This window comes from Pygocentrus nattereri, chromosome 8 (assembly GCF_015220715.1).
Source record: "Pygocentrus nattereri isolate fPygNat1 chromosome 8, fPygNat1.pri, whole genome shotgun sequence".
Taxonomy (NCBI): Eukaryota; Metazoa; Chordata; class Actinopteri; order Characiformes; family Serrasalmidae; genus Pygocentrus; species Pygocentrus nattereri.
Window position 1 is genome coordinate 6,805,194 of NC_051218.1, and position 15,068 is coordinate 6,820,261.

Below are 15,068 nucleotides of genomic sequence, written 5' to 3' on the forward strand. Positions count from 1 at the left end.
CTATTAACTCCTGCGCTGAGAGCTCTAATCTCATTTCAGTCCTCTGCGAGCCTCCGTCCTCTGTCGGATTAATAAATATAACAGTGATGCTGGAGCGTAAAACTACAGATTAACGGTGATCTGGGGTCAGACTGGCAGGCAGTGGGGCACGTCTGCACATGCTGTTTCATTACTGATTTAAAAATGAGCTCATCCACTTCCCCTCACCACTCGGAAGTGTGCGTCGTCCACGTCACTCCAGTGTCCACTTACAGCCAGGATGTAACAGCAGGAGCCCAGAGCAAGATGGAGCAAGGCTTGCTTCACTATTTACAGGCAGATCCCTTCTCTGAGAAAATCCCGTCTGGATTTAGTACATAGAATTTTTTATTTTTAAGGCTGTGTTCCAAATCAACCCCTGTTCTGTGTGTATACAACTAACTAGGGATTCAGCCCTCTTCTAGTGTCCCAATGGAAAATTAGCCTAGTGCACTAGAATGTTCACCCCATAATGTTTCACTAAACACACTTAAAAATGTACACTCTTAAAATAACAAGGCTCTTCACTGGTTCTATATAGAACCATGTACACTCAAAGAACCATTTGCATGCTCACATGTCCCTTTGCATGGTGAAATGGTCCTATATAGCACCAAACAGGGCTCTACTGTTGTTGTAACATCAAGCTTGTGCATCCAGAAGAGCACTTTTTGGTGTTAAAAGGTTCTATAAACATTCTCCATCAGTGTGAAGAACCATTTCACCAATCAATTAATCATTCAAACGCTTCTTTGAGTGTTCATGGCTCTACTAAAATCTTTACTAAAGCAACATGTGCCCTAACCGAAAGCTTTTCAAATCAAATCAACTGACATAAATAAGTTCACTTCAAGATAACAACGGATTCGAGAACCAGACCAACCGTCTGTACAAAGCCAAAACACCAAACCAGTGGGTGAAGAAGGTAAAATGCATATGTAAACAGTGAAAGCAGTGATTTATGAATCTACATTGACCTGCATGTAAATGTAAACAATAAGATAAGATACATAATGTTTTATCTTATCAGCTTCATTGCACTGCAAAAAACACTGTAAAATTATCTTAAATAAAGTCAATTAATCTAATATTTCTCATGTTGAGATTGTTAAGCTTATTTTAAGATCATTTATCTTATTTCTAGATAGTTTTCACTTGTTTTAAGTAACTTTATTTAGTAAAATTATCTCCCTATAATGGCAGATATCATATTGCTTAAGTTCACTCACCCATCCGAATCATTGAATTCAGGTGTTCCAATCACTTCCATGGCCACAGCTGTGTAAAGCCGAGCCCCTAGGCCTGCAGACTGCTTCTACAGACATTAGTGAAAGAATGCGTCGCTCTCAGGAGCTCAGTGAATTCTAGTGTGGTACCGTGATCAGACGCCACCTGTGCCACTGGACTCTAGAACAGTGGAGAAATGTTCTCTGGAGTGAACAATCACGCTTCTCCGTCTGGGAATCCGATAGACGAGTCTGGGTGTAGTGGTTGCCAGGAGACGGTACTTGTCTGACTGCATTGTATCGAGTGTAAAGTTTGGTGGAGGGGGGATTATAGTGTGGGGTTGTTTTTCAGGCTTGGACCCTTAGTTCCAGTGAAAGGAACTCTTAAAGCTTCAGCACCAAGATATTTTTTAATTTCATGCTCCCAACTTTGTGGGAAGAGTTTGGGGACGGCCCCTTCCTGTTACAACATGACTGCGCAACAGTGCACAAAGCAGGTCTATAAAGACATGGATGAGCGAGTTTGGTGTGGAAGAACTTGACTGGCCTGCACAGAGTCCTGACCTCAACCCAACAGAACACCTTTCGGATGAATTAGAGTGGAGACTGTGAGCCAGGCCTTCTTGACCAACATCAGTGTCTGACCTCACAAATGCTCTTCTGGAAGAACGGTCAAAAATTCCCATAAACACACTCCTAACCCCTGTGGAAAGCCTTCCCAGGAGAGTTGAAGCTGTTATAGCTGTATAGGGCGGTCCCACATCATATTAAACCCTATGAATTTCATATATGTGTGAAGGCAGACAAGCGAATACTTTTGGAAATATAGTGTATATTGACTAGATTTAAGATCATTTTGCTTGATAAGATGTCATTTTTTGCAGTGTGTTCTTTGTGAATATATCTCTGTTGTTGGAACAAAACCTTGTATCACCAAAATGGTAACTTTACAGGAGAAGGAAAAAACCTACTTTACTTTTAATGTAAGTCAATGGAACCAGAATAATTTATAGGTCATTCCGGGATGTTTCTTTTGGTTCATTCCTCTTGAAATTTACAGACAGTGTAAAGAACAACATGCATTTTTAAGCCATGTCAAAAACTGAAAAACGACAAAAATGGAGAGGCAAGGTTTTGTTTACACAGCAGCAATTTGCTCATTTGAAACTGATGCCTGCAACCTGTTCTGAAAAGGGAGTCAATTTAAGATGAGAAACACTGTGAAATGTCCAGAAAACATCTTGAAGAGGTGATAAAAGAAGCTGTCAGGAAAGGCCAAGTCCTGTATGAGTGAGGATGGGTAGAGTCTCGCCTTCGTGCCAAAATCCAGTAGCAAACAGTCCAACATTGTTTCAAATGATTTTTAAATAGTTATAGTTTTAAGGTAATGTTCCTCAGAGAACGATTGCAAGGATTTCAGGTATTTCACACTCCACAGTGCATAACTCTGGAGTCGGTCACCTGCTGTGGGAGTGCAGGAGGTGTGGCCATGCAACGTGGCTGCGCAAAGAGGCTCTTGGGCGGTGCTGTACCCCTGAGAGGGAGATACATTTGAGGTAGCTGAGGTAGCGCAGGTCCTCAGTAGGAATGTCATATGAAGCCTATTGGTCACACAAATGGAGCAGCACTAACGAGGCTGTGTGGTGATATCACCAGAAAAGCCCCGCCTCTTGCAATTGCAGCATGAAAATTGTGAGGTAACTGGTGAGAGAAAATGAAGCCTGTTGTGTTTGTTGCTATGGTAGCTGATACACCAACAAGGTTGTGTAGTACGAAGAGCTACTTATACACAAATACCTCTGATTAAAATCTGATACACAGATATGATACGATGCCTTAATTAATAAGTCATTTAACGTTTTATAAGGTCATGAAGATGAATTCAAGGAAGTGAAGAACTTACACTGTAAAACGAGCTCAGCTCCATCGGCTTCATTGAGCGTATATTTACAAAGTCAATGAAGTTGATTGTCCTGATTTCAACCCCAGTCCATGTCCATGATTTAAGGCTACTTTATTGTGGGTACATCACTGTAATAACATTAACATGGTCCTGTATTTTAACATTAATATCGTTTTTGTATTGTAACGTTAGCTTATCGCTGTTGTCTGAAGAAAACCTCGTATTTTTAAAATGGTAACTTTACAGGAGAAGGAAAAAACTCATTTTACTTTTAATGTAAGTCAATGCAACCTGGCTTTTTTGCAAGTCATTTTGGGCTGTTTCTTTTAGTCCATTCATCATGAAATTTACAGACAATGTAAAGGCCAACAGGCATTATGAAATTGTCAAAAAACCAAAAAACAACAAAAAATGGACATACGCGGTTTTCTTACGACATTAGCGTATTTTGGCGTTTCCTAATGCCCTGCTGGTCAATGCTGCGCTAGAGCTGATCTGGCTGATGACCTAGCATGGTCATGGTGGTGGACCAGTGTACCAGCGTCCAACACACAACACATGCTGGTTTTTCTAGCAGAGGGTTAGCATGTTCCTGTGGTTGGATGTTCATACATTACTGTGTTTGAACTTTAGCATGTTTTAATGTCTTAATGTTATCATGTTTCTCAGTTTTATTCTTACTTTGCACAACAGTTAGTTCTGGCCGCGCGAGCTGATTGGTTGAGAGGCGTTCTAACTGTGCTGTTATTTCATCTTAACATCACAGGTTTTTCACAAACACTGTATCACTCCACTGAGATGCTGTTGCTAAGCAACGACTTTGACAGCTGTAGGAGACGCTCAGGCCATTTGAACGTTTTTACTTCTTACTTGACCACAAACAGAAAACAGACACTTTTAAGATCACATTTGACCAAAAGCTGATTTCGTCCGACTCTGAAGATAAGATGACACTAAATTCCCAAACTGTCGTCACCACTGAGCAGCTTTTCAGTCGGCAGCTGTGACAGAAGAACAGCTAAACAACCTGGAATCAGCCAGAAATGAACCTGATACCATTCGCCAAACTAAACGGGCTATAAGAAGCTTTACAGACCGGCTGGAACAAAACAACATTAATACTGATCTGGCAAAAACCGACAAAACTGAGCTGAACCTGATATTGTGGCAGGTTTATGGCTCAGTCTGTACTTCAAAAGGCGAGTCTTACAGCAGACTGTGCAGCGAGTGGGTGGAGCTCGTTACTGTGACATAGTAACAAGCTGCTTGTTAAGGAGCTATAATTTGGAGGAAGGAACTGAACATTAAAACATATTAAACGCCGCGTTCACGGCCAGTTTATTCAGTTCTTACTGTATTTATTTAACTGTTGTATGAAAGCAATAGACCATTCGAGGTCATAAGTTATCGCCAAAAACATCACGGCTGTGATGATCTACGGTGACCAAATCACAGCCGTGATGTTATTTCACCACAACACACCTCCTCTCGGGTTCTATTGCTAAAATATTTCTGTATTTATTTTAGATTCTGACATTAGATCATTTCTGTTTTTCTACATTAGCTGAATCAAATGGGCTGGGTCCAGGAGACACCAACATGTCCTGAAGCTGAGAGCAAATCGATGTGAGCGTGACGTCCTAAAACAGCTCGTTCTGGTGTTGTTAGCGCAGTCATGCTGGGTGTCTCTCCAAGGCCAATTGATCTCTGTCAGCTCACTGAATTTTTACAGTGATAAATTTTAACGTGCCATAAATCACGTTAGTCTAAGTGAAGATGGGGGTTTTTGGGGGGGGGGGGGGGGGGGGGGGGGGGTTGCTAATCAGCAGCGCTGATCTAAGAGGGGTATTTTCTCTTTAAACCATTCACACATTGAAACCTTTACATGCATTCATTTTTCCAAATGTCTTCTCATTGAGTCTCTTTGAGCCACACTTGCTGATTTGGTGCATCTGTTCTTTGCTAACAGGTTCAGCATGAGTACCTGGGAGGATCTGAGCAGTTTGAGGTAATGTTCAGTCACCAGATGCCACCACAAACCTGCCAGATACTTAAAGAAGACGTGATTTTCTCTCTGTCCCTGTAAACTGAGGAACGCCGGAGCCAGAAGCTGTTGTAAGTGTCGTGTAAATTCTGTAAATTGTGTCTCCCAAAGATCTCCAGACTGACCATCTCAGACTTGGTTGATACTATCAGTAAATAATGTTATTTTGTCTATTAGTTAGTATGTAGAATGTCAGGACTGTGTCTTCATTCATTACTGAGACACTGAGAGATTTGGGGATTTTTAAAAAAGATTGAAATTTTTGCCTTAAAAGGAAGAAAAAACTTTGCTTTTCAGAAACGATGTGTGTCTCACTACCAGCAACACAAATCAAGCTAAAACCACAGTTTTGTATTTACGTCTTTTGTAAAACGAGGCATGTTTGATGCTTTGATATATTCAGTTTGGCTCGAGATACTAACTTCCCATTTGGTACATTTGTTAATTAAAATGTGCTCTTTCCAGGGGTAAAACTATTTTATGCTCGCCTTTGACAAACGAGATGTGACTGTCAGCCTTTGTCAGGCGTAATTTGATTGTTTTTGTTTTTAACAGCTCATAAATCAGAAGCCTTTATTACTATAAAACAAATGCCTACTTTCCAAAACATTTTTGTTAAGCTCCATAAAAAGTAGATTGTCACAGGTGCAAAGCACAAAAATCTGGATTAAATAGAGCAGAAAGAGGTTCGCCAGCACACAGTCAGACAAGTCGAGCAAAAATATAAATTTTTACTCCATTAAATAGAGCACAAAAAAAACACAGACACAAACAAAACAAACGTTTCAGCTTCTTGCTCTCATCAGTGCTCATGAAGCATCTTTCTCAGCCTACTTCATTTTAAAGACCCAAACAAATCACCCTCATCTGTGTAGGCTCTGCTAGGGGCTTCTTAAAGTGACAGCACACCAGCAAGAGAATTTACCCAGATGCAAAAACAAAAATCAAATACATCAAAGACATCAGAAACCATTATGTATCATATATAATCATTTGACTAATAGTACATTAATCAAAACACTGTTTTTTTAATAGAAAACAACTGAGATTAAGATCCTCATTCACATCATTTGGAAACAAAGATGAAAGTTCACAAATCTAAAAGGCCAATGTGGAGATATAAAAGGTCAAATTAGCTCCAGTGCCAAAAAATATCACTCATTTTTTTTCCCAATTTGCCATAAAATGACAAACTTGCATGTCTATATCTGTGTAGGTAGTTACACATCGTACAACCAAAGACCAAAAACGTTTTACAACCAAAAATATTCCCAGGAAAGTTTAGATTAACGAGAGTGACTCTTCTACTTTTGCAGCTTTTTTCTGTAGTTTTCATTTCCACCTGTTTTGGAGCTCCTTCAGTTAAACTGTGCATTTTCTTCAGTAACACCGATGAAATATGATAGAAATGTGGCATTTACGAAACCAGTCATTAGTCAAAAAGCAGGTCTACATTTATAGAAGTGTTTATATTGTGTTTAAATGCTGTGTGCATTGTGTCAGCTGTACCGGACTCTTTAGCCTGTGTGTGGTGTTGAAGTGTTTGTTACTTGTGTTTTTAAATCAATACAGCCATAACAATTTATGTAAAAATACCAGATGTTGAAAATATCACGAGTATCCAGCTTATGGGTTCTCATTTAGCAGCTGTAGCCAATCAGCAGCCTGTCCATGTTGTCCACCCTCACACACACACACACACACACACACACACACACACACACACACACACACACTAACAGCAGGCCATGTAGTACAGAATGAAGGACACAGCACCTCTACGCTGTTAATGCCCGCAGGTTCAGCCCAACACCACACATGTAATATAAATGTGGGGGGGTGCATATGTGTAGAAGCTGCAGTCCATTTAATCTCAGCATGGCCCTCTTTGTTGAGAGGTGTGAGTTGTTTTTCACAGCAGGGGGTTCTCACCCCTCCCCTTCACCCCTCATTGCTCTCTAGCAGCTCAACGCAGAGTCACAGCATTTTACACAGAGAGAGACAACAGAGCCCTAGTTCATCTGATTGAGTCACAGAGAACAAATATTTGATCTGATTTTATTAATTAAAAACAGTCAAGATGAAAAATAATGGGCATGCAAAAAACTAATGATGATACAAGCCTAAAGTTTTACACAATATGCACTGGTCACAAATTAAGCACGTCAGGATTGCTGTTTGAATCACTTGCCGTATTAAAATGGTTGTCTGGCTTTTCCCTTTAGTGTGTTATGTAGCTCTTTGTGTATGTAAACCGTCTGCAGTGTTGCAAAGTCCAAGCTGACCAATCAGAGCACACGTTTATTGGGAGGCGGGGCTTAAAGACGCAGGAGCTCTAACAGCGCAATTTGGACAGAGGATGTACAGTATAAGAAAAAATCATGTTTTTGGAATATTGAAGCTGTAAATCTGTTTCAGTAGAACCCAAAATAAAATGATTAAAATTGAAAATAAGCATTGTAGTTTTTTTGTTATATTGTATCCACTAACAATTTGAAAAATGTGCATTTGAATTATATAAACTGTTCACAAAAAGGTCTTTTTGAATGTCTTATTGATGTTCTGTAAACTCTATCTGTCTATCTATCTATCTAGAACACCTGTCTGAGCTGGATCTGAAGATTATGCTCATATAGTTCTCCGCTTTGCTGAATCTCAAATCAAATCAGAAATAATGGCTGACCCCTACCAGAACAGCTATCACCACGGTGACCCCGACGGATACGGAACGTACGGCGAAGGCGGTCAGGATGGTTACGGCTACCAGACGGACTACCCACCCCAGGAGGAGGACGCCGCCAGTGACGTGACCGAAGGTCACGATGAGGACGATCAGATGTACGAGGGCGAGTACCAGGGCATACCGCATCCGGACGAGATCAAAGCTGCCCGCCGGGCGGCCAGGACGAAGGCTCGGACGGCGGTGGATGCCATGTCAGAGCAGGAGGAGCTGGCAGAGCAGTATGAAGACATCATAGAGGACTGCGGGCACGGACGATTCCAGTGGAGCCTGTTCATGGTGCTGGGGTTGGCGCTCATGGCGGACAGCGTGGAGTGTTTCGTGGTAGCCTTTGCGCTGCCCAGTGCTGAGAAGGACATGTGTCTGTCCAATGCGGAGAAAGGCATGCTGGGTGAGTCAGATATATATATGTAAAGGGAGATTCACTTGAAAGAGGCCCCGAATATTCTGTTGTAACTCTCATTAGAATGAAGCAACCTGAATCAAAAAAATCCACTACATACCTTGACATATATGTTGCATTACATGCGATGCTGGACGTGAAGCTCCATTTTCTGCCAGACACATTTCAATGCGGCGCTCCATGTTCCTGAACGTAACGGCAAGCATTAGAGGTTAACATCACGACAGCTGTCCAGTGCCTGCCTCATCGCTCAGACCCAGGGGCATCCCAGCTTGTTCGAACCTCCATATACTGAAGAGCACATTAAATGTTGTTTGGTTCAGATTGCTTCATTGTAGCGAGAGGTATTACAGAATGTTCAGGGCCTCTTTCGAGTGAATCTCCCTGTATACACACACACACACACACACACACACATATATATATATATACATACACACTGTATTTACACTAACAAAATCATCACAACATGGAATTTGACCAGGGGTGGCCAAATGTTCACAGAACAGCTGTATTCACCCACCATGTCACTGCCGAAAATGGTCCACCACTTAAATAATATCTGGACAAAGTGGTCCTGTGGTCAAGAACTGACCAGTGATGAAAGGAGTAGAGGGGCTGATAAGCTATGCAGTAACAGATGGACTGCAGTCTGTAACTGATAATGTGGAGTTAATGATGAACGATTAAATCACTTTTATATGGAATTCGCAATTTAAGGCAGGCAGTTTTTATTATAGTCTATGATGTGATATATGATGGCATATACTGTGATGTGATATACTCACATCCTGTGATATAAACACAATAATGTTGTCTTATCCTTTAACATAGGGGATTTCTGCCTGTAGAGGAGTTAGAGTTATGAGAAGCAGCCAAAGTGTTTGCTGCGACATCAAAACATGTCACAACATGTAACATGTGTTAAAGCCTCAAGCCAGAAAAAGAGGACATTTTGGTCTTCTTGGCCAAAATAACAATACTGCCTTCCGCCCGATGACCGCTGGGATAGGCTCCAGCACCCGCCCGCGACCCTGAGGGAGAAGCGACTTAGAAAATGTGTGTGTGTGTGTGTGTGTGTGTGTGTGTGTGTGTGTGTGTGTGTGTATGTGTGTGTGTGTGTGTGTGTGTGTGTGTGTGTGTGTATGGCCAAAATAACAGGAATGCACCTTAAATTACAGAAGTTTTAAATTGCTGACACAATGCTAGTCAGGAAAATAGCCATTCAGAAGTTTCCAATGAAGCGGCCAGTAAGTGTATGTACAAGGTAAGTGTTTCTAATAAAGTGGCCAGTAAATGGAAGCACAAGGTAAGTGTTTCTGATAAAGTGGCCAATGAGTGGAAATACAAGGTAGGTGTTTCTAATAAAGTGGCCAGTTAGTGGAAATACAAGGTAGGTGTTTCTAATAAATCTAATGTGTGGGTTTTGACTGCAACTTAGCAGAATGACAGGTCTTCAAACTTTTAGAGGTAAAATGCATGTGACTCCAGATGCAGGGCCCATTTGTACACTCTGGCATGAAGTCCAAGTCTAATTAGTTTGAGTGATTTTGTGATTTGGGATGGGCCCGCATGATGGCAGCGTTCAATACTAGCCAGCAGCTACTTAAGCAGGGCATAAATAAAGAATGCACCCAAATTAACTAATGGCATTGTCGATGTTGAGATTAATCTGGCTGTTTCACTCGACTTCAAATCAGTTAAGATCTGCCTGGTGATGCGTATGAACCCCTTGACTCAGATAAAGGCCTCAGGAGCGTCCAGTCTATGTTTATAGATAACAGAAACCACATAATCAAGTCTGTTAGAGATTACTGAGCAGCTCTGCAGTTTAAGGTGAGTGTGTGATGATTCAGGGCTCTAACACACCAATCGAACCCACTCCTGTGGTTTGTACGGTGTGACCCGCACCGTTGGCTCTGATCAGCGCTGCGTTGGCCGATGTGTGTGTTGAATTGGTGTCCGTGGTCAGCCATAAGAGAACTGACAATCAGAGCGTGAGGAATTCCAGGACTTTCCATTATAGAAAATGAAATTTCCATGCCAAACATTTAGCGTAGTGCTGGGCAATATATCATCTATACCATCATATTGGCATAACATATTGTGGCTGTTGGGACAAAACCTCGTATCTTCGTTTTTGACATAGTTTAAAAATGTCAGTTGCCTTTAAGTTGTGGCAAAATTTCAGGTTGCAAGGACAAACGTTGGACCAGAAATGGTCCAAAATTACTTGGAAATATTTATTCATCTATTTACTTCTGTTAAAAATGAATATTTTTCCATTTCCTGTAAAGCTACCTTTTTGGAGATACAAGGTTTTATTCTGACAAGAGTGATATGGTATGCAATACATTACCTTCCAGTTTTAGTATGCTTAGTAGTATATAGTATATAGTAGTATATAGAGTCCCTGTTGCCAAGCATTTGTCTGATGATGCAAGTCCGGACAGTTAACTATAGAACTGTAACATTAACATTATTAAATGCTAAACATTAATATCATCTGACACTGTGATGAATATGAAAATATCATAAATATTGTCCATCATGTCCAGCACTAATTTAACATGCAAACATCTCAGCTGTTCTAAAAGGAATAAGGACCTTCAAGCACTCATGAGCTGTAAATCAGAACGCAGTTTAAATGGACCAGCCCGTTTGTGAAAGGTGAGATGGACGTGTCTAAACGGCTAAACGGGATTCTTGTTAGTAAGTGTTAGTAAAGGTGGTCCATGTGCAGGTACGTTAGACACAGTGTCTCTGTTTACATGCAAGATTTCTGCCAATCCAATTTAACATATTCCAATTACAGATTCAGACTGAGGTGTTTATTCTCACTGTACTCAACAATCTGATGGAACATCTCAGTTTACACCCACACAACAAGTAATCCTAACCAAAATGATGCACATGCGTGATGAACCACTTAGTGTAGACGTTACCATGACAGCGAGCATCACGTGAGTCCAGTCAGAGTGAGATGAGCAGCAGTGAGCAGTGCTTGTTTTTACCTGCTTTGAAATGACGTCAGACTCAGGAAAAACGTCCTTCACATATCCTTATTAAAGAAGGCCGAAAGGTAGACGTTGTGTTCTGAGACACATAAGCTGGACGTCCGTCCCACCGCCGTCTTTTACAGATCAGAGCATAATCGCATACAGGAGTTTACACAGATATTATTCCTCTATTTAACCGATTATTTGCAGGATTACCCCCCTCATTCAATTGGATAGAAACTGTATTCCGAATGGCCTCATTAAGACTAGACTATTCCACCTGTGGTGTTTACATGGACGTATTCTATTTCAATTGAGCTATTAGTCAGATTATTAATTGGATTATTAGGCTGCATGTAAACATGGCTATTGTCTCCCTGTGTTTTTGTAATTAAGAGTAATCAGTGTTTCAAACATCATGAGAGGATGAACAGCATGTGGGAAAAGTTCAGGAAATTCCATGACTTTTCCAGGCTTAGAAAACCAATTTTCTCCACTTTATGACTTTTCCAGCACTTATTATTTTCAATGAGCTTTCCAAGTCTGGAAAATCTCATTTCTTTTCCGTGACTTTTCCAGATCTGGAAACCCAAATTTCTATCCTTCACATGCTTCTATTTATTATTCTTTATGACATTTCCAGTAATGGAAAACCAAATTTATATATTCAATGACTTTTCCAGCACTTATTATTTTACATGACTTTTCCAGGATGTTCATGTTTTTAATTAACAGTTTATTGATAAAATACTTAAAAGATTCAATTACATTCAATATACATAAACTCAAAAGCACGAGACCCCTGAAGGAGCTCTGATAACAGACTCGCAGATAGCAGGAGATATTCGTGGACTTATCTGAATTATTTTGTCATGATGCTATGAACATTTTATAACATTGTTTAATGCACAAACTTTCATGTTTAAGGGGGCTTTTTACCCACCCAGCACCACTGATGGTGGTTTACTTTTACTTTCTCACTATCTAATGTAAACACAGACATATTAAGCCTGACACACTTTCTGATACGCTGTTATCCATAATCAGGCAACGCACTGTGGTAATATGAGAGGCTGGTGCCTGTTTCCACAGGTGATAATGATCACTCTGACCAGCAGAGGGAGGGAGAGAGAGAGAGAGAGAGAGAGAGGGAGAGAGAGAGAGAGAGAGAGAGAGAGAGAGAGAGAGAGAGAGAGAGAGAGAGAGAGAGTGAGAGAGAGAGAGAGAGAGAGAGAGAGAGAGAGGGAGTGTGAGAGAGAGAGAGAGAGAGAGAGAGGGAGAGAGAGAGAGAGAGAGAGAGAGAGGGAGAGAGAGGGAAAGAGAGAGAGAGGGAGAGAGAGAGAGAGAGAGAGAGAGAGAGAGAGAGAGAGAGAGGGAGAGAGAGAGAGAGAGAGAGAGAGAGAGAGAGAGAGAGAGAGAGAGAAAATGAGAGTCTTTTCAGGACAATCCCTCCATCCTCCGGCTCTCATTGGTCAGTATTAATCCCTGCAGGTCACACGGCCATGCTGAGGATGGACAGAACTGCAGCTATTCAGGGTTTATTACCGACCAGATTTACACACGACTTTATTCCACATCCCTCCCTTCATCTTGATTGGCTGTGGACGAGGATGTAAATCTACAGGCTCAGCTCTCAGCGCTGGACTGTAAACACACTGTACAGAGAAACGCTCCTCAGCAGAGAACAGGAGCAGATACTGCTAGAACCAGAACAACACATACTTACAGAACCAGAACAGCAGAAACAGATGCTGATAGAACCAAAAAAACATATTTATAAAATTAGAACAATAGATCCTAATAGAACAAAAACAGCAGGAGAAGACACTGATAGAACCAGAAAAGCAGATGCTGAAAAAAGAAGGAAGAAGAGAGGCAGGAGGAATGACAGAGAGACAGCAAGCAAGAGAGAGAGAGAGAGAAAGAGACAGTGAGAGACAGAGAGAAAGAGAAAGATAGACAGAGAGAGAGAGACAGAGAGAAAGAGAGAGAGATAGAGACAGAGAGAGAAAGAGAGACAGTGAGAGACAGAGAGAAAGAGAGAGAGATAGACAGAGAGAGAGACATAGATAGATAGAAAGAGAGAGAGAAACAGAGAGAGAAAGAGAGACAGTGAGAGACATAGAGAGAGTGAGAGAGAGAGAGAGAGAGAGAGAGAGAGAGAGAGAGAGAGAGAGAAAGGGGGGAGTGATAGAGAGAGTATCAGATGAAGGTCAGGGTAAGTATTGATGTGCTGACTCGGCTGTTCTCTCAGACAGATGGAGAGAGAGAAAAACTCACACATTCTGGACACACCGCACCCACCACCCCCCCGCCCCCCTCCCCCCGCAATCCCCCCGTACAGTGCTGCCCACTGCTACATCTCTTTGAGTTATTACAGAGAAAGTGCTGGAACTCCCCGCTCTGGTCTCCGTCCAATCACAGCGCAGCGTAACGCCATCTGTGCTTTCTCATTCCATCATTAAAGGGACACTCCACCAAACATGAAAAATGTACCCTTTGAACATCATTCCAACCTGCACTCCTCTCACAGCAGCACAGACGCATCTCCACTGTGAGATTCTCTGATTTAAAGACTAGTAATCCCCTCCTGATGATGCGTCTTAAATAATAATATTATATATATTATACAACTGTTACTATTCACTTCATAACAACAGCAGAACTGCTGTATAGAACCATACACAACACATTCTCCTTCATTCTGAAGAATAGTTTCACCATATAAAGAACCATTTAAGCATGCAAATGGTTCTTTGAGTGTTCATGGTTCAATTTAGAACCACTTTCTTTACTACAGAACACTTGAAGAACAAGCTTTTTAAGAGAGTTTGTTTCCTCTGTTCTCCCAATGGCTGTGTAATATATTTGTGTAATGCATGTTGGGAACTTTAGTCAGGGAAACACTCAAAATTGGACAAAAATTAAATTCGCATATGTTGTGTCGTTTATATTCAGTGGAACGTTTTCAGCTAAAAGAATAAAAATTCCTAGAATTTATAAGCTCCTCCAAAAAGCACAATCATTGGAGTATGGGTGTGTCCATAAGCCCCGCCCCCTCCTTGCCCACTGTACTCTGACAGTGGCAGTGTTGACAGTGATTTCAGTGAAAGATGGCAAACGAGAGACACTGTAGAGAGTGAGGGTCTTCTGAGTTTATATGGAATGTTGATGATGGAAAATAGTGGAAAATCTGGAATAATACGTTTTCTTTGGGGACTATTTTGCCGCACAGCGCCCTGCATGTCTCCCTCCACCATGAATGGAGTTTAAGTTCTCTAAACTATCATAAAACAGCGTCTCAGTCATCAGGCAGTGAATTCAGAACCATCTCATGTAGGAACTTTCTGTGAGGAGCTTTTAGAGGGGGACGTCTGGTTCCTATCACCACCACTGTGAACAGTTCTGACTTGTTTTATTCACTGAAGCTTTGCTGTAAGATATTCCAAGATATAGCTGAAAGCTGTGGGACAATCCAAAGTTGTAAGACACTTTTCTTGGTAGCTGTAAAAACTACAGTCAGCATCCTTCGCTGATTGGAGTGTGGCATCATTTAAAAGACGCAAGTGTGGCGACAGGGGATCACTGAGATCAAGCACTTTAGAACATTTAGCCAACCTCCGCATGTAACCCATCCATGCAGTGAAACACCACATACATGCACCCTAGTGAACACACACAGCAGGGGGCAGTGAGCACACCTGCCCAAACCGGTGGGCAACCCATTACCCAGCA

General features: G+C 41.4%; 1 protein-coding gene across 3 annotated transcripts in view; it reads left to right on the forward strand.

Moving 5' to 3' along the window:
* The window catches only part of sv2bb (synaptic vesicle glycoprotein 2Bb), a 91,119-nt gene that overhangs the window by 56,177 nt on the left and 19,874 nt on the right, over window positions 1-15,068 (forward strand). For 2 of the 3 annotated variants that reach the window (XM_037540780.1, XM_037540779.1), the window contains 2 exons: window positions 5,117-5,262; window positions 7,787-8,322. In XM_037540780.1, coding sequence (XP_037396677.1) covers window positions 7,866-8,322 — 457 coding nt within the window. In that variant the 5' untranslated portion in view covers window positions 5,117-5,262; window positions 7,787-7,865. Of the gene's footprint in view, window positions 1-5,116; window positions 5,263-7,786; window positions 8,323-15,068 lie in introns of those variants that run through there. The other variant, XM_017725702.2, reaches the window with a different exon arrangement.